This window comes from Pelodiscus sinensis, chromosome 26 (genome assembly GCF_052426305.1).
Source record: "Pelodiscus sinensis isolate ZL-2025 chromosome 26, ASM5242630v1, whole genome shotgun sequence".
Taxonomy (NCBI): domain Eukaryota; kingdom Metazoa; phylum Chordata; order Testudines; family Trionychidae; genus Pelodiscus; species Pelodiscus sinensis.
Genome location: NC_143077.1, coordinates 13,190,608 through 13,215,136, shown reverse-complemented (window position 1 = coordinate 13,215,136; position 24,529 = coordinate 13,190,608). Strand labels below are relative to the sequence as shown.

Below are 24,529 nucleotides of genomic sequence, written 5' to 3'. Positions count from 1 at the left end.
GGTGCTTATAAATGATTGCTTCATTATTGAAGGCCTACATTGTTCTGCCCCGTCTGTATGTGAGTTCTGCCCTGAGGCCACCTACTAGACTGTTGTTCCGAGATCATGTGTGACCTGTTATATTTGAAGGTTATCCACTATCGTTCTTTGAGATAGCACACAATAGAGAATGGGATGGAACATGTATACCGGAGTTTCTTGCTAAAATGAATCAATTCTTAAAGTTGCTGTAAGAATAATAAACGAGCTCCAGTTTATTTGGTTTTCATTGGAAAACATTTAGCTATAGTTGCTCTTTTCCTTGTATGTCACGCTGTTTGATATAGACACTCTTCTTCCTGAAAAGTGCATATTTCGTGTGGGAAAACATGGTATTATTCTGTTGGATTGCAGTGTATCTGTTTGAACAATTCCTTCATGAAATGAAGACCTTTCCCCTTTTTTAGGTATAAATTGACTTGTGGTGAACATGTCCTCATTCCAGTACAGATGGTGATGGTATAGGCCTGGAACCTAGGTTCTGTGGGCAGCTCGGCCACTAACCCTCCTTATGACTTAGAAAAGTAATTTAACTGCACTGTGTCCCAGTTTCCCCTTCTGTACAGCTGGATTAATGGTTCTTACCTTCCTTTTGGCAAGCAAGATGAGAGAGATGGATGAAATGCAGCTTGTAAGATTGTTCTGGGAACAATGGGTTGTGCGTCTTTGTGATGCCTAGAAAAGGCTCCATTGCTGAAGGTGAAGGTAAGTATGCTCTGAGTACCTCGATAGAAGATGTGCAGTGGAAAAAGGCGAGTATTTCTTGTCCCCTTCCTGTCCTATTGTGTTATCCAGTAGTGGAAAAATACAATAATATTTTTGGTCCCAACTGTTCAATGACTGGACTGTTCTGAATTTCTACTAGGAATATTGGTTCTGTTTTGTGACAGTGGGTTTGAAGTCACTTTTTTCACGGTAGTTCTGCATTAATTGTTCATATGCTGGATAGCTTTGCTAAGTGCTCTGTTGGCCTCTTATATTACCAGAACAGGACTGAGTGTGTTTCATTTCTTATGTTCTCTCTTTCAGTGCCTTCCTTTTTTCTACTTTTCAAGAGTCTTGCTTCAAGTCTCTGTGTGGCTACGTTCTTTTTATTTGCTTGGAGGAATGAGTGATGCTTTGCTTTCAACCAGCTCTTCACTGGGAGGCTTTAAGTGGCATTCAGAGGAGGCTATCAGCCACAATGTCTGATGGATTGATATAGCAATTCATGCATGGAGTACAAAAAACAGGACTTAATTGGTAGGGAGGGGAAATGGCAACCTGGGTTGAATGAACGGGTGAAAGTTCCCTGACTGCCCCTAGACTAGCAAACAGTGTTGTGAGTTGCTGTTGCAGAGTCCCCTTTGCATACTACTTGTGTGCCCAGTAAGGGAAAATCCACGTTCTTATACCTTTGGTCTTATAGCTGCATATGGAAGAAAGAACTACCCTGCTCCCCCCCCCCCAATCCTGTCTTTTCGATACCAGCAGCTGCTGTTCTGAGCCTCAACTGGAGGAAGACATTGTAACTATAAATAACAGTTCTATGTCCTGTATCGGACATCATAAAATAACTGACCACTTCCCCTTTAGAGGCTAAATTAAAAACCGTGTTATCAGCTGATTTGTACAAAATAGCATTTTGGTTTCTATTGAGAATTCAGGCTTGCATCAAGGATGTTGCTTCTAGGGTCTGGCTTTACATGAGAGGTTTTCATAAAGCAGCTTTAGATGATGGAACATGTGGTGAGCCTTGATCATCTTGTACCTCAAGACTTGGATCAGTAACAATTCTAATGCAATCTATTCTCTCTTCCTTGTGAAAATATCTGTTCCATGAAATAATGGTTTCAAACACTTAACCTCTCGAGATTCAAAACTATTTTTAATGGTGCAGATCTTAAATTTCTTAAGTGTCTGAATTGATAGATTCAGCCCATGCAAAAATTAAACTACAGTTAAAACAAACAAACAAACAAACAAAAAAGCTCCATTACTAGTAGAATATTCCACAGACATCTACTACTGAATCCTAATCAACATTTGCCTATCTTTCCAAATCATTAAAGCCTGATTAAAACAACTGGGTCTTGCTGGCATACTCTAAAGTTTTTTAAATCTGGTCTCTGGCAGACCAAGGGAGAAAATGAGTTCCAGAATCAAGGTCTCTTCCCTGCCAACAGTTAAACCAGGGTACTGTGCCAGTGTTCCCTGTAAGCTGAGTGCTTGGGTGATCACTCAGAAGAGATTCAAATACCACCCCGCTGATTAGTAGAGGTCCACAGCTAGGTTTTGTTTCTACTGGTGGGACACATTTGCACGTGCTTCTATGTACATAAAAATGACTCCACACATGGATGGAAAAAATCCGCACATGGATGGAGAAGATTATTGGGAACATTGGTCTAGATAAGCGGGAACATTGGTCTATGCTTTCTCCTACCTCAGGCTTTGTCTTCACTACAGAAAAAGTTGTGCTCTTAACTCAAAGGAAGACAGGGCAGTTCTTAGTTTAGTGAGGCTGAATTCGAGCCTACTCCACTTGACTTGAAAAATCATGTGAAAACTATAGGCTGCTTTGTGTTGGATTTTGACTTGAATGTACATTTTTATGTAGGAAGGACAAGGCCTCAATAGTCTGGCTGCTGCTGAATTGTACAAGGAATGATGGCATTGTTGTCTGGAGAAGGGGTTAAATTCTGGTTCCTTCTAGCATTCTCTTCTTGTTGCTAAAGAGATTAGGCTCTTCACAAAAAGAGTAAAGGAACCTTTACCCTGGTATCCTGCCCAACATCCCATCACTGCCTTTCAAACTAAACAGTTCTGATGACCAGGCTTGAGAGATTATTGAGCATGTAATGGTTGCTGCACTCTCACTACGCTAGGGAGGATTAGATTTTTATTGGTGGATGTCGATACGTGTTAGCTTAATCAAACACACCCAAACTCATTAAAATATTTCCAACAATTATCATAAACATTTACAGAGAGGCAAAGTAAGAAAAATGTTGCTTGACAGCTTATTAGAGGCTGATTTAAAGATATCTGCTTTGATGTGATGTTGACAATGTTAGTTATAAAACTTTTAAGTTCCAAAGTCCACTGTCAGTAAAGAACTCTCTGGTCCCCTTTTTCCTGTAACTGTTAAAATTTAAATGGATCATTTTAAAAAGGCTTACAAATAAATATAGCTGTTATATAAAAAAAATTGCCATGAGTAACTTACTAATGTATTACTTTGGGTTGTTTAGAATATGAAAGTCTCCTTTTAATTGTAATCTATTCTAAATATGCCTAGTTCATAAATGTCCCCAGTGAAACAAGGTAAGTGAGGTAGTATCGTTTATTGGATCAACTTCTGTTAGTGAGAAGACAAGCTTTTCATATTACGGAGTTCTTGTACAGGGTATTTCACTATTTTAAACTAGCTATCAGCATGGAATGAATGTGAAGTGGCTAATTTTACTTCTTCCCCAGTCTGACTATATCATTCTAATATATAAATCAGTGAGATTGACAACAATTTAGACCCCCTCCTATAGATGAGGAAAGGGGGGGGAATCGCTTGGCCAGATATTAAGTACTGAACATCTGAAAAATGTGAACGCCAAGGAGAGGAAGAATGGTCTGGCATGGTAGAATGGGTAGGAGTAGGAATAAACAAAAGACAGTCTAGGCTTAGAACTGGTACAAAACCTATCCTAGAACTGCTCACTGGAGGGAGATTTTCACTTGGAATGTCTACACTACGGAACAAGGTCAAATTAAGATACGCAACTTCAGCTATGTTAATTCCATAGCTTAACTTGACTTTTGGCACTATCCACACTGCAGGAAGTTGAAAGGAGAAGACTATTTCTTCGACTTCTCTTATTCCTCGTGAAAGCAGGACTACTGGCATTGATCCGTTTGAATTAGCTGTCCTAATTAGACCGACTTATTTGAGCCCTGAAAGATTGACAGTGGCAGCTTCAATCTTCTCTGTAGTGTAGACGTATCTTTAGAGAACAGGATCTCAAGGAAGGTGTTGGAAGCCCTTTTATTTGCTACCATGGTTCAAGTTGTAAACTCAGTTGGATCTCCCCCTCCCCCCATCTCCTGTGTATTGTTAGCCCAGAGAAAGATTAAGTCCAGGTTTATACTGGTGTAGAAAATCAATTTAAGATCTGCATCTCCACGTATGAGAATTATGTAGCTGGAGTTGACGTACCTTAAATTGATTTTTTCTGAGTCGGCCCCACAGTGGGAGGTCAACAGGAGAAAACACTTAATTTGATTTCCCTTACTCCTTGTGACTCTGAGGAGTACCAAGAGCCTTACTTGACCAGCTAAATCGAACCCCAGTAGTTCGATCGCTGCAATGTGGACCTTTTGGTAAGTATAGTCAAGGCTTTAGTAGGATACTTGTGGCAGTAAAACGATAAGCATGAACATGTTTGCAGGATTGCAGTAGGTTCCCAAAGAAGCAATTGCTAGGTTTTGAATGGTTCCCATTTCAGTTCTTTTCCATCTCTGACTTTTAACTTCTCTGATGCAATAAAACATGTTTATAGATTCTGACGCTATATCCTGTTACTTTTGTAATTGCAAGGAATCTTATTTTGACTTTGTAGAAATGATTAGCTGTTTCCTCTAAAATTGCTTCTGACTGAAATCTCCACAGATATTCATAAAATAACATTTAAGACATCAACTTCCTCACATTTTCTAATGCCAAAGGTTAACTTAGAGTATTAATGCTGCAAAGATTAATTTAAGATATTAAATCAGTTCAGGCAAGAATACATGTACATATTGTAATTACTTCCTTTTCTTACAATTAAAGTAATTGGATTATATTTAATGAGCTATTTACATTTAATAATTAAGAAAAGACTTATCTTTCTAGTATTCCCCAAGTGTGGCAGTCGGGTGGGGGGGCACTCTGCTGTGATATAGTTATCTAGGCATGAGTTGAAACTGAAAGAACAGCTGTTCAGAAGAGGGTTAGAGCTGCTTCTTTGTTTCACCAATAAAATATAGTGTAGGATCTCTACCTGAAAGAGTATATTAAAGGACAGGTAGGAAAGTTTATCGGGCTTAGTTGCAAATGAGATATAACAGTTTGCTGTAAAACAGGTTCAAAATGTGCTCCTACTTCAGGGATAAGTCATTTCAAAAACTGCTTACATCAATTACAATGTTCTGCTATATGATGAAAATATACCAGTGTGATATTTGAGGCTTAATAAGGGCTCGTTGATTGTTTTATTATGGTGGTAAACACAGGACAGGCCCCCTCTTGTGGCTAGAGGAGGGTGGCAGGCAAGTGAGGAAGAAGACCTGCTATTCCTATTATCACTGACTCATTTTTGGAATGAGGTAGTGAGTGGTGCTTGGTTTAGCAGATGTACAGAATTTGCAGAAATTGGATTGTAGATTTGGGGAGACATTCATGTAGCAATGCCATGAGACTTCGATGCATTTTTTTAATATGACATTATTAGCAATGCAGCTGTTGTTCAGAAAGCTATTTGAAAATGTGTTGACTGGAAAGCATGTATTTTTAAGTAAATGTAGTGCTGTTAGAAAGTGCTAGGTTAAGAGCCCTGGAGACATCTGCCATTTTATCCAGAACTCTGGTTCTTTGTGGAAGATTACAGCGCAAGCTTCTTCCATGCTGTCCTCATGCCCAGCTAAAGAGTAATAGTCTCTCTGGCCCATTCAATCACTGGTCTATCCCCTGAGATTCCCAAGTATGCTGAATGAGGTGGTAGTAAAAGTCATGCAATGGACTCATCTACTGGGAAAGGGTTGAGACCTATTTATTTAACAGCTCTCAGATGCTAATGATACAAAATCTAGATCTGGGCCAAATGGGAATCAAAGTCCTAAAGATAAAAGACTGTAGTTTGTTACTAGTCCCCTGATCCATCCTGTCCCTGCAAATAATTGTAATATTTGAAAATCCAAGATGATACTTCTGGATTATCTAAATAATCTAAATTTCACTTGAATATTTAAAGCTAGTAGCTTTTTGCAGCAGAGTCACTAGTAACCATGGATCCCTGCCAAAATTAGTCAACCTTAAAAGAAAAAGTCAAGAACTCAAGTAAATATTTCACTGTTTCTACTCCACCTATTTCCCCTGCAGCTACGACAGCAAAAAAAGTCCAGTATTTAAGTAGCTGATCTTTTCTTTTCTTCTTTTTTTTTTAGTGTGTTTATGTGCTGAGGATGTGAAACTTTCTGCCGTTGAGTTTTAATTTCTGTAGATAATCAGGGCCAATAGCTGTGTATTCTGAGACTCAAATGTTGATTACAATTGTTTTAATTGTGCTATATTGATTTTTCTTTTGTCACTACTGTACAATTCTAAAGTTGTATTTAAATGTATAAGTTCTGTGTGTACACTTAGTCAAGGAGTCTTCCCACAGATAACCACTTTTTAGAGAAGAACTCTAATGTTTACATTCATTTAACTGAAAACAGTGTTAAACAAAAATGGTTATGTAGAAAGGCCTGCTTTTTCCTCAGTGGATTTTCCTGTTTCAATTGGATCATATTGGCTTGCTTTAGTGTGGTACAGTTTGATGGCCAACCCATTATGGGAGAGTGAGGTGGATTCTTTTCTGGCTTGCTCGTTATCAGTTATCAATTGTGATAAGTCTCAAATGAAGACCCAAGTTCTCACTCACACCTGTGCAATCCCCTTGAAAGCAATGAGTGGTGATGTGATGATGCATAAGCCAGAAAAAAGGACAGGTTGGCTTTTGGATTCTGCAGTGGGCTTGCAAGGGTGGCAGCTTGTGAAAAAAGAAAAACTCATTTGTAGACTGAGCAAACTAGAGAGGGAGTCCTTGAGAGACAATAAATGTAGGGTTACTTCTGGAGTTGCTTTTCGGTTTGAACTGCGTTTAAGTTTCTAGAAGCAGATCAAATTTTTTAGCATCTCCAAGGCTATTCTTACCCCATGTTTTCCTAGACCACCTCCTTCAACTCTCCCTTTCATAATGCTATAGGATCCCTCTTGTCAACATCTGGATTTGGTGGTTGAGGTTTGCTGATGTTCATTTATCTTCAGAGCAGACCTTGGGCAAACCTTCAAATGAGTGTGGATCCAGTTCAGGGAAATTTTTGTGTGTGTGATGGCAGGCAAAGGGAGGACTGAACTGACTTTTTGGTACTTAATGATCTGTAAGAGATGTTGAGCAATGTTTTCTCCTATGTGTGGGGGTTTTACCCACACACATCCTCTGACCTGTGGGGAGAATAGACCCTGTGAAAGAAAATAGTCCCAAGCTGCCTTGCACTGCTGACTCCTGTTCAGCTGCTGGCAGGCTTGTAGGCTAATGACAGATAAGCATCTGGCATGTTTTTGCGACTGAATACTTGTTACAACTGGTGAAGTGGAATAGTTTGTGGCATCACATGGCAGTTTGCTCTATAATTTCACTCCCCATTGCTCGGATGCTGAACTGATTGCTAGGTAGGTCTCCTCTCTCAGGGTAGCATGTAACAGCAGCAGCTCTGATTACTGCATCCCACTTCTCTGTGGCCACATTGTGCACTTGGATACTGCCATGAATTCTCAGCAGAACCTTCTGCTGACTTTTCTGTTTTTTTCCCTGGATATCAGACTGCTTTGTCCTCCCCTCCCCACCCCTGCCTTTTGAGATTATGCAAAAGCCAGTCTCTCTGGCCATTACAGCTTGATGGGGGAGCAGTTTCTGCTGAGAGAAGCTTGAAATTTAAAGTAGAGTTGTCATAGACACTAGAATAAATGGTCAGTCTGCATTGGCAGGCCACTGAGTAAGTCCCATTTCATACTGATGGGGATTTCGTATCTGATTATTTCTTTCCTCTCATTTGCAAACCTGCTGGTGTGTCTAATACTCCCAGCTGCCCTCTGAGGAGCTTAGCTGGAGGCCAGTTCCTCTTTGCTATACTCTTTGTGTTTGTGAGGATTATTTGTAGCAATCAATGCTGTAGAAATTTTAATTTGATTGCTGGGGAAGAGTTATCAGTGACCCGAGCACACTTGAAAATGCTCCGTCCACCTCAGGTTCTGTTACATCAGACATTGTGACAGATATTAATTCTGGTGCTAAAATTTACTCTCAGACAGTTTCTAATCTAAGAAGTCACTTCTTGCATTAACTGTGAGGAATTACATTAATGCAATGCTAGTCATTCCAATAGCAGTGAGAAAATAGCTCCCATAATCTTGTAGGCAAAATAGTATGTATATATTCTATGTGACCTTTGTTTTTTTACTTCTTCCTCCTCACCAATATGATGACCATAGTGTTGGAGTGTTTTTCCAAGAAAAGAAAGCAAATAATTGTTTGTCAGCCAATGGTAGTTTTTTTTTCTTCCCCCACCCCAATTACATGGTGGGGAAGAATTTGGTCTTGATTTCAGTGATTTATTTTCATTGACAGAATTCCTGTAGGAAAGCAGATGATTAATCCTGGGATGTCACCGTGTGGCTTTAAAATTGACAAAGACTATTTCCCTTATTGTTCGTAGCATTTGGTCTGTCAAATAAGGTTTGCTGTCCAAGCCTTGTTTTTCAGAATGGTGAATATGGATGCTGCTCTGTCCAAAGGGCTTGTAGACTTGCAACAGCTATTTCAAATAGACAGATTGTACTTGATTTCAGTCCCGAACTCTGTGATTCCTGTAGGATCTACTGTAGCAGAACCAGTGTTTGCAGGATTTGAATACCCATAGTCAACTAATTCAATATACTTGCAATATCCAACTGACCAGAAGCTTTTAGTAATGGGACATGCACCGTAAACTAAGCTGACTTTCTGTTCCATGTGGTGGATAAGCAGAGACCAGCATTAGGAGTTGCGTTTCTCTCTTTACAGTCTTCTGTCCTATTAACTAGTTAATTTACCTTTTTGTTTGAAGTATTTTGTGCTAAAAGACAATTCATGGTTGCTTAGGGTTTAGTGTTCTAAATAGGCCATTCTCCGTGAGTAACAGGGAGGCACCTCTCCAGCTCTGGAGAAACAGGAAAGTATTAAGATCAGAGGGGGGGGGGAGAGAAAACAAGGGGAGGGATAAAATGGAGTGAGTGCATAGTAAGTTTTGAAAATGGGAGGGTGCAGCTGGATGGAAGACTGCTAGGAATCTGGGAGTGGTGGTATGAGCTTCCCAGCATAAAAGAGTGCTGCAACATTTGGTAGATCTTTAGAAAGAACTTGGGTAATGGAACTGCAAAAGAAGAGATGTGTCAGCAAGGAGTAAGTGACAAATTGTGGCAACATTTGGCAGGGAGAAAGTGACAGAACTTACAGCTATGGGAGAGGAAGGAGGGGAGAAGGGTGGCTGTTGTAGTCTCCTCAGACTTTGGGGTGAGGAACAGAGACTTCCATTGTTAACCTGGAAACAAGATTTCAGAACTATCCCAATCTTCCAGGGTTTGAAAAAAAGTATTGTTAAGTGGGAAGGTCTCATGCAAGTGACAGGGACTTAACCTCAACCTGACAGTGTTGTCTACCTGAGTCTGCAGAGAAATAGCTCTAGCATCAGTGCTTCTGTTTACAGCTTTCCCAACCCAGCAGCCATGTGAAACTACCAAATCATGTTCTTGCTTGGAACAACAATGAGCAGCAGCTGGGGCACTGACCTTTTGTTCCTTGACCTGGTGTGCTGTCCCTCTGGGTGGTTGTCTCCCCCATCCAGTATTCTGTATCAGTCTGACTTGCAAGCGTATCCTCTCCATGGAGATGGCAGACCATTACCGTTGGTGTTTAGCCACACCCCATGTCACAAGAGGAAGTGTGTGGGTGCTTTAGTTCCATGAAATATTCTTCTGGTTTTGTACAATACAGGCAGTCCCCGGGTTACATGGATCCGACTTACATCGGATCCCTACTTACAAACGGGGTGAGGCAACCCCGCACTAGCTGCTTCCCCCCAGCAGACCAGGGAGACGCGAAGCTAGGCCCCCCCCCCCCCTCCAGCAGACCAGGGAGACGCGGAGCGGCTTTTCTCAGCAGACACCTCAGCTTGAGAATAAAGGACTGAGGGAAGTGAGGTGTGGGAGAATAAAACTGAGCTCTGGAGAAATGTTTGGCTAGAGTTTCCCCTACAATATGTACCAGTTTCGACTTACATACAAATTCAACTTAAGAACAAACCTACAGTCCCTATCTTGTACGTAACCCGGGGACTGCCTGTACTGTAGATGCTGAAAACTGCAGTACTGTATTTAAACATAGCCAAGTCTAAACTTTCAGTAACAAATCCAAATGACTGCTCTCCCAGGATGCTCTCACATCTCCGCTTCACATCTCATGTCATTTCATTTGAGTCGAAATATCTAAATTCATCTATCACACAAAGCTTGAAACATTTACCTGTTACCTGCTAGCCTGATGACTAGTGGCACTAGTCAGTGGAAAATAGTTGTTCTATCATGTCTTGCTACTTAAAAAAACAAAGTAGTTGCATGCTGTCCTTCGTGTCCCATATTTGTTTGTACCATCTAGTGAATTAACTCTCTCTAATGAATTTTTAAGAATAAAACTTTCTAGAAGTCTCCAGCATTCCCCCTCTTTTTTCCCCCATCCACATGCAGAATAAATTTGGTTTTGTGCACCAAGGCATGTGCAGATGTGCAGCACCAGTAAAAACACATGCTGCCTGCTGTGCGTGCTCTACTAATCAGTTGAGTGGTGTTTGAATCTCTCCTGGGTGGCCGCCCAAGTGCCCAGCTTAGAGGAAACGCTGGCAGTCTCCTACTTTAACTAGACCTTTTCTTTCCTGGCTTTGCTCACTGCTTTTCTGTTTTTCTCCTAGATCATGGTGCATTTGTCCTTGTGTTGTCTAGGCTCTGGCTACGCGGCTCTGCACATTGGACTATGCAGGTACGAATAACAGTGCGCACCAAAATGCTGCATTGTAACTCCCCTGCGTGGTGGTACGGGGAGTTAGACGACTTCATTAACACAAACTAAGAACCTTTTAGTCCACTCCCACAGTGCCCACACAGGGATGTTACAGGGCATCACTTCAGTACGCGCTGCTATTCATGTGTCTTGTCAGAACTGCAGTGTAAGTAAGCCCCTAATATCTAGTTTCCTTTCTCCCTTTCTCAGAGTTCTTTTCTACCTTCTCCCCCTCACCATTTCTCTCTCTCTTACACTTCCCCCAAAACACCTTTCTCAGTATGTTCTTTGTTTCTAATCAATTGCATGAGGCTTTTCTTCCCATCCACTTGCACGATTTCCAAGCCCTGTGTATGACACATGTAGTAACTGGGGGGGATAAACCTAAACAAAGAGTGATATTAAAGATGAGGGGGCATCAGTGTCTAAATGCAGTGTGCTGTTGAGAACCACTCCACCCCAAGAGCTGCTGGGAAAAGGGAGAGGAGTCCGCCATTACTAAAGGATACTGTCATTGGACCTGCTCAGAGGCCCCACGCGTCATGTCTGCCTTGTCTCTGGCTAGTAACTGCATAATTAAGCTGAAGCTTTGAATTTCTCTTACTGCTTCCCTCCCCCGAATCTCCTAGCTATTGAGAGGGCAGTTGGCTGTCTTTCTGTAACATCTCCTGTACCCTGACCTTCTCCTCTTTCCCAAGCCCCTAGCATAGATAAGCTGCTTCAGTATAAACGGTGACTTTTGCCAGTATTGTTTGCTTTAGTTTAAAATAAATTATGTAAACAGCACAGTATAGACAAGTCCTTATTTTCTGGGGGCTGGAGCCAACATAGTTCTAAACCAGTGGCTCCTAATAGGAGTGTGTCCTGCCCTCAACACGCACACACATTAGATCAGCAGTAAGCTCATCCTGTGTCCCTTCTCTGTAATAATCTAGTTGCTGCAATATCTTTTTTGTGGGGTGGGGACAGGGTGCATTTTCTTTCCTGTCCTCTTTGGTCTCTTAGTGTCTTTCCTGTGTTTTAAATTGTACTCTGGTGGTTTTCCCCTCAACAGAAGACGACTTCCTGCTCTGCTTGGGTGCTATGCCCCTGAGTAGCTTGATGGGACCAAGCTACATCTGCTTGTATGAGTGAGAGCCAGAGAAACAGGAGAAGCCTGAGCAAGTTAGCTGTTGCCTAAGATCATAGCCCCATATATTCAAGTTGCTGGTGTGGCCATTGTTATGGGATGCTTCGGGGAATGCTGGTTTAGCTAAAGCAAAGAAACCTAATGTGATGATAAAATTTAAGTCCACAGAATGCATGGAATTTAGGATTAATGGTGGAGGTTGTTTATCTTACTCTGTACTTTGATGGCCTTTACACTACTCAAGCATGGTGAGGTCTGAGAAGGAGGGATTTCAGTCCTATTAGATTTTCCTGCTTTTCTTGGGTTTTAGGTTTGGTTCATCAGTGTCACTTTTATTAGTGTTTTTGGTCTTTTGGAACCTTTTGTTTCACAGGAACAAGTGATTAAATGACTTATTTATAATGGAGTTTGGTGGTACTGTAAGATAGCATACCCTGCAGTGTTCCAGACCTTGAACTCCTCTGCACAAATGGTTCAAATCTGGAAATTCAGAATCTGGTTTGTGAGGTAATAACCACACCTTCTTCTTAACATCCTAGTAGAAAAGCATCCAAGAAGGACTCCTGAACCTGAAAGATAAGCTGCCAGCTGCCTCAGACTATTAAAGGGTGACTCAAAGTCAAGAGCAAGCAGCTGACTGTTTTATGGTTCTTGGTTTGTTGCTGTTGGAGACAGGAAGCTATGTTCCCCAAGCTGTTAGCTTCCTGTTTTATTTTTACACCCATCCTGAGCAGCTCAGCATGTCCATCACCAGGCAGGCATCTGCTTCTATACTCTAGAATTTTTTCTCATCTGAGTTACAAGGAAAACTGTTTTCCTTCTTAAAATTAATCAAAAAGTTGGGATAGATTTGCCTTTGTTAGACGTTTTGGAGATGGATCTAACTGCTTGTGCTGTGCTCAAGTTATTCAGGAGTTGAAGTTTCATTCTGTTTTGTGGGTAGGAGGAGGTAAGAGAATTAAACTGTTTAACAGTTAGGCACGTTTGCTGTTGTAAAATACCAGGCAGGCAACAGACCCACACAATCATTTTCTGAAGAATAGCTTTAGAAGTTTTGTGTTTCATAAGTGTTAGAAAAACTGGAAATCGGGGTTGGAAATTCCTTCTGGCTGAGTGTAGTAAGATCAATTTTGATTTCTTTCAATGATGTGATCTACCCTCATAGCCTTATAAAGCTACCAGTGTGGTAAACCGCTAACTCTAAAACAATGGGTCTGGGTAAATGTAAGCCACACAAAGGAATTTCCAAGGGAAGAGGGGTGCAGCCTGCAGGATAAGAAACAGTCACCAGAAAGTTTCCTGGTCAGCTGCAAGCCCTTCCTGTTGTCTCATGTAAGCCCTTGCTGTCTGTGTTGAAGGAATGAGTCTGTTCAGTGCAGAGGCATCAGTGGGAAGGGTAGTGTGGCAGCAGCAGTAATATAAACAGTTCCTGCTCATCTAAGATGGGTAGTTTTCCATTGCTGCCTCTACACCTGAGCCAACAGGTTTCTGCTTCTCCATGGTGTGGAACAGCAGGATCTTTATTTTTGAAGAACCAGTTTTATAAGGGTGGGGAGGAAAAAAATGCCTTATAAATGAAGCTGTTTCAGAGCAGGAACTCTAGTGTGCCTGGAATCTGCGGGTGAGTAATCCTTTCCTGTTTCTTTTTTGGGTTGTTTTTCATCTTTCAGAACACTGCCTGAAGTGGGTCCACCATGCCGTTAGTAACGAGGAACATTGAGCCAAGGCACCTGTGCCGTCAGACGTTGCCTACCGTTAAAAGTGAGCTGGAATGCATGACCAACATCACCCTGGCAAATGTCATTCGACAGCTAGGGAGCCTGAGTGAGTACCACTGTGAGCCTGCATGCTGCCCTCAGGAGTAGTTAGTGCTTTCTTTAGCTTGCTATTCCTGCATTCCTATTTCTCCCCGCTCTGCCCTCCCTGGGTAATGCTAAAATGTTTTCTCTCCTTCTCCTACCAATTAAAAAAAAAAAATTGGAGAATAGGGGAATAGAAGAGCTGCAGCAAAACTGTAGATTGAAGGATGGAGCATGGTTTGGGGCTATAAAATGGGAGACTCGGAGTGGCCAGTCCCTTGTTAGAGAATGCACCTGTATTGCATCGGCTATTAATTGTAGCTCAACTGTGTTAAATTTACAATCAAAAACTTTTAATGAAAGGTAATCAGAATGAGCACACCGCATCTGGCCTGATTGCTCATGCTACATTTATTGCATTACAAGGCTGAAAGTCCCCAATTAGGACTAAGAATTGCCTCAGATATTGGAGTTTGCAGGCCGCATGTTAGTTCAGCGGCACAAATGGCTACCACTTGATGGTTTGGCTTTCTGGTGAGCTAGCAAATAGGCTTATGAGGGGCAGAGTGAAAATATTGGGCCCAAGCTTTATAACAAAAATAAACTGAAAGAATGGCTGTGCTGTACCACCATCTTTTTTCTCCTTTAAAATGTTCTGGTTTCAGATTTAACCCCCTTTTGCTCAGTATCGCTTTGTTGGCCTGCAAATGCCTTGATAAACAGATTCATACATTAATTTCACTCTGGAAGTACCTATGTTTCCTTCACAGGATAGACCCTTTCTCTAGTGCAACATGAACATGGGTGAGAGGATTCCAGGCACAATCCTTCCTATTTCTGCAATAGTGAAAACACATCACTGTCACTAAAGCCCCTGGGCTGCTTCAAGGTTCACAAGTAACTGATACCAATAGGCCTTGCATTGTCTGTTGCTGAAAAGATCAATGTGCAGCAATGGATAAGACCAATCTACACATCCGTTGTCAATTGACTCTCACTGTGTGGTAGTTAGATGTGATTCCTGAGATGGTTGCGTAGCATCAGGGCTCTCTTAAAATCCATCATGTGCACGTGAAATGAGGAGGGGGAGGGCAGCAAAGCTCTTTAATTCCCAAATACAGAGAGTAAGCTGATCCAAATCCAAAAGGCATGCCAGGGGTTAGTGTGACAGAGCACCAGCCAGATCCCTCAGGCTGAGACCTTCTTTATGCACTTCACAATATTCAAAGCACCTCTGCTTATCCCTCAGCACAGAGAGAGAAGTGCTGGAAGCCACATCACAGCCTGGTTCCTTTATCAGGAGGGTACCAAGGGAGCCTCGCTTTGGGGTGTGGGGGAGGGCCAATCACAGACACAACCAAGAGGGCTGTAGGGGAAACTCATGTGAAACAGGCTATTCTTATTGATGCTCATGCACATCACTGTACGTTTATTTGAGGGTAATGGGGAGGGAGGGAAATAAAAATGAGCATTTTCTTCCATATGCACCCACAGGGTTGAAGACAGAATTCTAAGTACTGTGGTCTTTGGGCTAATTACTGCAGAATGTTGAAACCCAGATAACCATACTTGTTGTCTGTACATTATTTTGAAGATGGGAATATGATGTTTTCTTATGTGCTGAATACTGTAGTAATCTGAAGACAGTTCAGTAAGTGACAGCAGACCTGTCAAATGAATAATCAGCCATGCCTAGTACACCACTACCTCTTTACAAAGGCACAAACATAAAACTTGTGCAGCATTTATGTTCCAGAGAGTTTGCCCTTTGTTACTATGACAGCCGGTAGCACTTTGGAGAGGCAGTCTCTGCATTTCTGTTAATTCGGTAGAATCATAGAAGCTAGAAATGGGAAGGAACTACTAAATCATTGTCTTCCAGCCAATGCAGGATAAAGATAATCTTGATTGTAATTTTCACTCTTGAATTAAAATCAATCAGGCAGCTAAATCCTTGAAAACTAATCTCTGCTCGCGTCCAAAAATGTGCATGAAATACAAAAGCATATACTGCATCCTCTGCAGTAACTGCATGTTGACACATTTATGCAATTAGAGGAATTCACCCAAGCATCTGGACCAGTGCAAGTAACTGTGTTTGTCTCATCTTTGTATAGTTAAAGTGTACTGCTCAACACTGCAAAACAACAGTTTGGTTTTTCCCAGTATCTGTAGCCTTTTCCTTGTGAAATTCAGAAATGGGTTTCAGATGTTGTTAAAATGGAAGTAAATAACAATCTTGTTGCATGAGGCTATGACTATGAGGTCTGTCAAATTGCATTATAGATGAGTCTTCCCTCTCCTTTCATTGTGTCATCCTTTGTGAAATGTGTGAGTTGCTCTTACAGTGAGGTGGAACAGAGTGGATGCTTAATGAAAGCCAGTTCCAATGATACCGGTCTGATTCCTGTGTCTGAGGGATTGAATAGCTTCTTATGAGTTAACACAGAACAGCTGACAAGATGTGTCAGCAGGGCAAAGGTAGTGCCCCATATTAAAACCAGGCATACAGGAAGGAGAAACACATTATACGCAACCTGCATAGAGACAACGGCCGTAGGCCTAGATGCTGGGACTCTGAAAGACACAAGTTGAGCACGCTTGTATAAAATGACTGCAGGGAAAGGGGCTTGAGCTTGGTACTGCTTCAAAGAGCAGACTCTACTCAGGTTCGTAGATGTCATGGAAACAGCTGGACTTGAATAATGGCCGAGTGTTTTTTCACTTCCTTCCTTCTGGAATCACCTGTTAGAAGTGCAGTTTCCATTTTACCCGTATCTCTTGTGCTAAAAGCCAAGATTTTTTTTTTTTAAGAGCTCTGAAGTTGCATCTTCATTTAAGCTCCTGATGGACTGGCAGGGTTTTTCAAAAGTGCCCAGCTCTTGATGGGCTCCACTGACTTCAGGGGGAGCGATTGGCTCTGTGAGGCTCTTGAAAGCCAGACCACTGATTAGAAGCTAACTTCAGGCTTCTGATTTTGATGGTCTTGGCCATAAATATTTAGCAAGTCAGGATTCCTCACAAGACGGGGTAAGGGCAGCTTCATCCTTGCACGGCCTTCCTGCTCCAGACACTGTTTGGGGACTGGCAAAGCCACCTGGTAACCCAGCCTGGGCAGATTCCACCTCCTGAAAGGCTGCGGTCAGAGCTGAACAAGTAGGATCCTTCGGAGGTGGAATCTGCCCAGGCTAGGCTGCCAGACGGTGTTGCTGGTCCCCGAACAGTGTCCGGGGCAGGGAGCAATACCAGTCAGGGCCTGGGCACTGCTCTGGATCAGCCTGCCGCAGGAAATGGGGCCGCTGCCATTGCTTGGAGGGGAGACCCCATGTAGAGACTACAGGACAGCTGGACCTGGGGAAGTTGGGGGCCTTCCCGGCTGCCAAAGGGCCTGAAGCGCCATGCGGGAGCAGACCCCCAGGGGAGGCGGTGCAGGGTCTAGTGGCTAAGGGGTGGTGCTGGCTGCATGCTGGGGGAAAGCAGCCACTGTGCCATGTTCCCTTTTGGCAGCTGGCTATGGTGGGTGACTATGTATGTTGGGTGGGCTGAGCTTAGGCTTGCTGTCCGGGGGCAGGGGTGCAAGGTTGTGCGCCTCCCAGGCTGGGGCTCTCAGCCCCCAGCCCAGGGATCTGCTTCAGCTGGTGCGAGGCCTGGGGTGTGGCCCACTCATGCCGGGAATGGAGGCAGGCTCTGTGTCCTCAGCCACTCGCTGCCCCCTTCTCTGCCACGCCCCGAGTGGCCGCCCCAATGCCGAGCCGCCCCAGTGGAACCCTTTGCTGCAGTCCAGCAAGCCCAGAGGCATCACAGAGGGGAGGCCCAGCAGTGTTTAGAGCGATGTGGTCAAGGGGTGGCGAAGTAGCAGGGTGTGCCTGCCTCTGCATGGTAGCGCCCAGTGACACACCCCTTCCCTGCATGGCTCCCTGGCCCTCTTTCCATCCTCCATGTGTATCCTGACATCCCAAAGGCACCCGCACTCTCTGACCCTCTTTCTCTGCCTCCTTTCCATTTCGTCTGCCCTCAGACATCCCCCTTTCTCGCTTCACAGCACCCCAGCAATGCCACCTTTGCTGCCCCTTCTCTCCAGGCAACTGCTCAGATCCTGCTGGCACAGCACCTGGAGCAGCCCCCCCTCTCAACCCCCCCCTCCCCCCCCAGAAATTCGTGCATAGGGACCTGGTGCTGTTTCTTTGCTGGTTAGGTTGCCTGTTCGTGGGAGCGGGCAGGGCGTGCATAGGGAGGGAGGAAGGAAAGGGGACAAGGGTGTATGTGGGGATGGGCGGTGTGGTAAGGTGGGATGGTGCGGGTGAGGGCATATAGGAATGGAGGAGGGATGGGCAGTGTGGGGATGTGGAAGGGGAGGGGCTAGGAAAGGATGGGGGTATAGGAATATACAATAGGAAGGAGGTGAGAATAGGGGTAGGCAGTGTGGGATGGGGGGGTTAGGACGGATGGAGTGGTAGGAATGGAGGTGGGGGGAGGGATGGTGGAGGATTAGGGAGCATGGTGGAGGTAGGAATGGAGGCAAGGGAATGGGGGTGTGGGAATGGAGAATGGAGGTGGGGCAAGGAATAGGGTTGGCTGTGGGCCATGGACTGTTTTATTGGTGGGTGGGGCAGGAGTGGGATGGGTGTGGGCAGGGGGAACTAGCTGGCGATTGAAGGGAACGAGCAGGTGGGATGGGCCAAGAGCATTCAGATTGAGGGGCCCGTCCAGGGGTATGGTGGGTGGGAGCGGAGAAGGGTGCGAGTGAATTGGGGCCATGGAGAGCGCAGCTGGGCTCGGTGTAAGATGCAACAGCAGCCAGTGAGAGGGGTTTTGGTGAGCATAGCAAGCAGGGGGCAGAGTCGCCTGGTGTGTTTATATAATAATCTTGAAAGCATCAGTCTTTCAGGTGCTGCTATCTGTAGAATCTAGAGGGTCAGTATCCTTGTCTGTGAATGTGGCTAAGGCTTTAGGATGAAGATTTGAATAGACCATAAACCGTATTTTCCGGCGTATAGGACGACTTTTTATACTAAAAAAAATCCCCCAAAAATCGGGGGTCGTCTTATACGCCGGGTATAAACATACTGTAGCTTCGGCTACATACAGAACGTCCCTATTATTACCTTTTAGCCCACTGGATGTGCCCTAATACAGTACTGTAGCTTCGGCTACATACAGAACGTCCCTGTGCTGATACTGTATGTACCGCGCTGAGCCAATCACGGCAAGCGGTGTCATCTATTAATGCATACAAAGCCTGCTCGGATTGGCTGAGTCAGAGAGGCGGGCTATTACAACCTTTGCCAATCCGAGCAGGCTTTGTATGCATTAATAGAATACACCGCTTGCTGGGATTAGCTCAGCGCAGTACATACAGTATCAGCACAGGGACGTTCTGTATGTAGCCGAAGCTACAGTACTGTATTACCGCACATCCAGCGGCCTAAAAGATTAGGGACGTTCTGTAAGTGGGTGTACAACAAATGGCTGGTAGAAAAGACCCCATCATGGCTCCAGCAAGAAGGAAATTGCCTCGGAAGGGGGGGTAGTCTTATACAGCAAGTATAGGCCAAAACCTATGTTTTAACTGGAAAATTAGGGGGTCGTCTTATACGCCCAGTCGCCTTATACGCCGGAAAATACGGTAGTTCTAGATTACAGTTACCATTCAGGAGGTCTTACTGCAATGCAGTAGTTTATAATTTGGGAGCCCTTTGAGGTACCATACAGCAGTAAAATCTAGCTATATTTGCTTGTTAATAAACAGAACATCATATAACCCTAAAGGGACTGCCAGCTAATCTGACACAGAGTAATACAGCACACTGTCAACTTAGCTCATGTCGACCAGTTTTGGTTACTTTATTCAAGACTTAAGACATATGCTTCAGTTGTGTTTTATTGTAGTTTTAAAGACCCGTTAGAAGGATCACATTTAGCTGGAGTGGTGCATCAATTCACTGTCTGTGCTAGTATCTTTAGAATATTGCAAATCTGCTTTATATCCACTTTAAATCTGTGGATATGCAGCTATCTGCGGCTCATTTTTTACAAATACGGATGCAGATGTGGATACCGGGTGATGCTCACCAGGTAACCAGCGGCCAAGACAGGCTGGAGCAGCCCCTTACTCCAGCTCAGCGGGGCCCACCGTGCTGTAGGTGGGTGGGGATGCTTCTGGAGCAGCCCCCCAGCGCCCACAGGATCCGAGTCAAATGCAATGTTTAACTGGTTAACTTTTTAAACAGGATTTTACATCCCGACTGAAAATTTGCAGATATCCACTTTATATCCACAGGTATCCGTGGCTGTGAATATCCACAACTCATTTTTGGAGATACAGATGTAGAGGCAGATAAAAAAAAATTTGTATCCACACAGGACACTAAATATCTTGGGTGGGATCAACATTTCCAAACTTGAAACTAACAAATGTAGCTCTTGCAAAGGCCAGAAAATAGTGCGCTGATTAATGTGGAAGCAGCAGGAGATTGGTTAGTGTGGGGGAGGAGGTGAGATTTCAGGAGGACTCAAGAATTAAGTGGAAAGGATAATGCAGCTCAGAGTGTAATAAAGCGCTTTGAATATTCCAGGTAAATTTGCAGAGGACATTTTTGGAGAGCTGTTTACTCAGGCCAACACCTTTGCCTTTCGGGTGAGCTCTCTAGTCGAGAGGGTCGATCGCTTGCAAGTCAAAGTCACTCAGCTGGATCCCAAAGAGGAAGAAGGTAATGGAGCGGAGCACAGCACTTGCAGACCAAGCCTGCTAAAGAGCCCCATCTAACCAGCAGAGCTCATGGCCTTGGAATGAGAGGGAAGCATGCTAGAGGCTCATGTGTTTCCCCTGCCCTAACTGCCTTGAAAAACACTTTGCTAGAGATATGTGAAGTGGTTCCAAACAATTCTATCTGCTAGAGTCATAGCAAGTCTCCATGTCCAGTGGCTGGCTATTCAATGCAGACAGCGGCAGCATGATTTTCAGGCTGTATTTATGCTGAAATTTGAAACCACCTTAGCACCTTTCTTGAGACCCATATGAAACAGTTTCAACCCTTTGTAGACAGGATTGGAGTTTTTGTCTCGAGAGTATTGTGGGGGGGGGAAAGGAACCCAGCCATAGAAAACACTAAGCATGCTGGGATTGTAACTGCAATCAGATGTAGCTATTTGGCCATCTGTATCAGTCGCCTACGTTGAACTGTCTTTAACTTTCTCTTTCCATTGTTTCCTTCTTTCTTAGTGTCCCTACAAGGCATTAATACAAGGAAAGCCTTCAAAAGCTCCACCACTCAGGACCAGAAGCTCTTTGACAGAGACTCCCTCCCAGTGCCTGTCCTGGAAACATATAACATCTGCAATACACCTCCACCTCTCAACATTCTCTCCCCTTACAGGTAATGTGGCAGCCCCTCTTTAGCTCTTTTTTTCCCCCTTGTCAGGAACGTTTCCACCACAGCCAATGGAGACAGGTGCTCACCCGATGGCCAAGGTCACACTAGCTTTATCGAGAAGCACTAGCCCCTAAGGGAAATGGAGTCACCTAACTAGAGTCCTTCGGGCAGGTTAGCTGGATTATTTGTAGTTTTGTTTCTGGGGTTGTACAGATGGAGGTAGCTGAAAAATTACATAGTTACCTGTTATTGCTGTTGTGATGGTGCCTTAGAGAGACAGATCTTGGATCGTACTGCATAACATTACTAGGTATGTGATGTATTTTCTCAAGCTTCCCTGTGTAATCTCATGTCCCCCCTTCCAAGAGCCGTCTTGGAAACTACAGGACATACATTTGCATGCGATGCTGACTCAAATGGGTGCATCAGACTTCTTTAGATTTTGAGCATTATCTGGTCTGTGCTTGGTGTTGAGTGACTTACTCAGCCTAGATCCTGACTGTCTAACCAGCAAAAAGCCCTTCTGCTTAACGCTCAAGACCTGTTACTTCATCCTGGGATACTCAGACTAGGGATGTTAAATTTCAAGTAATTGACTAATTGAATAGTCGATGCAATTTGCATCATCTAGTCGATTAGTCCTAGGGCTGTTGCTACACTTCAAAGGCGAAAGCGCTGCAGTGAGCACGGAGTTTCAAAGGGGCAGTGCCCCATGGAGCCTGGGGTCAGCTGAGGACTCCCCTGCTGACCCCAGGCTCCATGGGGCGCTGTCGCTTTGAAATGCCGCATGCAGCGTGGGGACACTCCAGCTGGCCTCAGGCTGCATGCCGTGTTTCAAAGTGGCAGCACCACGTGGAGCTCAGGATCTGGCCCCAGGCTCCAGGTGGCGCTACCGCTTTGAAGTACACCCTCCTCTTCCCCCGTCCCCCACTGCCTCTTTCTGATAGACTAGTCGAGTCGTTCACATCCCTAACTCAGACTAAGGTTGTGTCTAGACTACAGGGTTTTGTCGACAAAAGTGGACTTTGTCGACAAAACTATGCCTGTGTCTACACTAACGCCGAGTTCTGTCGACAGTAAGTTGACTGAACGCGGCAGTTTTGTCGACGGCGGTTAACCTCATTCTACGAGGAATAACGCCTTTTGTCGACAAAAGGCACTATTGCATCCACACTATGCTTTTTCAAAAGAGTCTAGACTCTCCGTTGACAAAGTGGCTTACTTTGTCGACAGAACTGGCTGTAGTCTAGATGCTCTTTGTCGACAGTATCTGTCGACAACAGCCTGTAGTCTAGACGTACCCTAAGTGTTATGATCCACAGTTGTCTTCAGTGTGTTTCCTGTGGCTTTTTGCAGTACATGATGTTAAACCACTGTATAATTTTAGTGTATTAACCAATCAGGAGGTTTTTACTAGACTAACCAATTATAGGTAATAAAATAAGAATCCTTGGTCAGTCATTTTGCTGTGAGAATACATGCACACACATACAGAAACACAAAAACTAAATATTTCACTGTCCTGCTGTTTAACTGTGGATAAATGGCACTACAGTAAATGAAACAATGAAGTCATAAAACTGGCTTTTTTGGGTAATGCTGATCATTAATTTGACTTTTTTAATTTCAAAAGTCTGAGTGTCACAGCTGTTGATAGTCATAGAGCAGAGGGTCAGAATACAAATATTGCTTTAGCCCACATCCATAAATTTCTTTTGAACAGGTAAAAAGTAATTACAGATAGCTGGAGGCAGCTGTCTTCTGTGAGATGCTGTCCTACTGCCAAGTAGGAGGGGGTGCATGTGATGCATGTTCCTGAGCTTCAGGGATGATGCTGGTCTGAAGGTTTCTAAGTGGAGAAGATTTTTCCCAAAACACAGGAATGTATCGGGAGGGAGGAAGTAACAGGAGCCTGATCTGCTGTGGTGGGGGGGAGTGGTTTGGGCAGGATGGAGATGATGGCTTAAAAGAATGCTGTTCAGCGTTAGGAGGTGCGTGCATGTAAGCCTGTATCCCTTGACGTTGCTGCAGAGCAGGCTATCTGGAAAAGAGTCTGGGGAGCAAAAGGATGAGAAGCAGCCTGTGTGGGGAGAGAGGGTATATTGGACAAGGGAGCAGGGGGAGAGACAGCTGCTGCCGCCTCCGTAGTTGTTAGTGGCTGCTCAGTGGAGTTCTCGCCACTTACCTAAGGTACAGAAATCAAACTGTATATCCAGAAACCAGAGGAGACTCACACTTAGGGCCTTGCTGGAGGAGTGGTCAGAGTTCCCCTGGCTCATCAGGCTGATGTAGGTAGGAGGCTATGGCCAGCAATCTGACTGTCCTAACCCAATGCATCAGGTACCCATTTGACAGCTGGGTGAACTGGAGCTGGGCTTTGTGTGTGAAATCAAATGAGACTCAAACCTGCAACCTTCAGGACCATAGCTGAGTGCTTTAACTATTCAGCCACTGCTGAGAAGCGGTGGTTTGGTGATGGTTTTAAGATACTGGGTTGCTCCTCAAGAGCTCATATGCTTCCTATTTGAAGGGGAAGGGGAAGAGTACAAAATGTTTGGCCTTTTGTTTCAGTTTCATGGAAATTGTCACCTGTTGGGTATCTTTGGGCATCATACAAGCACCTGACTGGCACCTTCTCTGTGTTTCTGATCCAGGGATGATGGCAAAGAGGCACTCAAGTTCTACACAGACCCTTCATACTTCTTTGACCTTTGGAAAGAGAAAATGCTACAGGACACCAAGGATATCATGAAAGAGAAGCGGAAGCACAGGGTGAGGGGATGTTTGTTGCTGCATGCTAGCAAAGAAATAATAGAAAAGACAAGGTAGGAGGAAAAGCTAGAGACTCATAGGAGACAGTTTGTCTTCAAAATCCAAGTTTGCACTTTCACTTGGTTTTTGGGATATGGTCAAGTATACAATTATACTTAAAAGCCCTCCCTATTGCCTGTTACTATAATCCTTACTTAGTACAATGGAGAGATTTTTAAAAAATTGTTCTTCTGAATGTCATGTGCTTTGGATGGTGATGCTAGTTCATTCCATAGCTTTGTACCTTCTGTCTTCTGGACTTCTATACATTAGCACTGTAAGTGCTGTCTCTTGGGTGGCAAGAGCCGTTTTTAGACATATCTGTATTAAAGTGCCCATTTACTACCTTTAGTATACTGCGAGGTACCCGAAATATTGTCACCAGGAAATGGGTATGCCTGTTCTGAAAGAGGTGCGTTAAATTTAAAAATTCAATTACACTTCTTAATATATGGAAGTGTTTAAGGTAAGTAAAACTACCAATCCCTTCCCCTCCTCCCAAAAAACCCC

General features: G+C 43.9%; 1 protein-coding gene across 3 annotated transcripts in view; it reads left to right on the top strand.

The window, feature by feature from the left end:
- WASF2 (WASP family member 2) overlaps window positions 1-24,529 on the top strand; it is a 45,323-nt gene that overhangs the window by 7,314 nt on the left and 13,480 nt on the right. The window contains exons 2-6 of one of the 3 annotated variants that reach the window (XM_075908844.2): window positions 10,819-10,886; window positions 13,707-13,860; window positions 20,411-20,545; window positions 21,058-21,211; window positions 23,863-23,980. In XM_075908844.2, coding sequence (XP_075764959.2) covers window positions 13,731-13,860; window positions 20,411-20,545; window positions 21,058-21,211; window positions 23,863-23,980 — 537 coding nt within the window. In that variant the 5' untranslated portion in view covers window positions 10,819-10,886; window positions 13,707-13,730. Of the gene's footprint in view, window positions 1-10,818; window positions 10,887-12,299; window positions 12,986-13,706; window positions 13,861-20,410; window positions 20,546-21,057; window positions 21,212-23,862; window positions 23,981-24,529 lie in introns of those variants that run through there. The other 2 variants (XM_075908845.2, XM_075908843.2) reach the window with 2 other exon arrangements.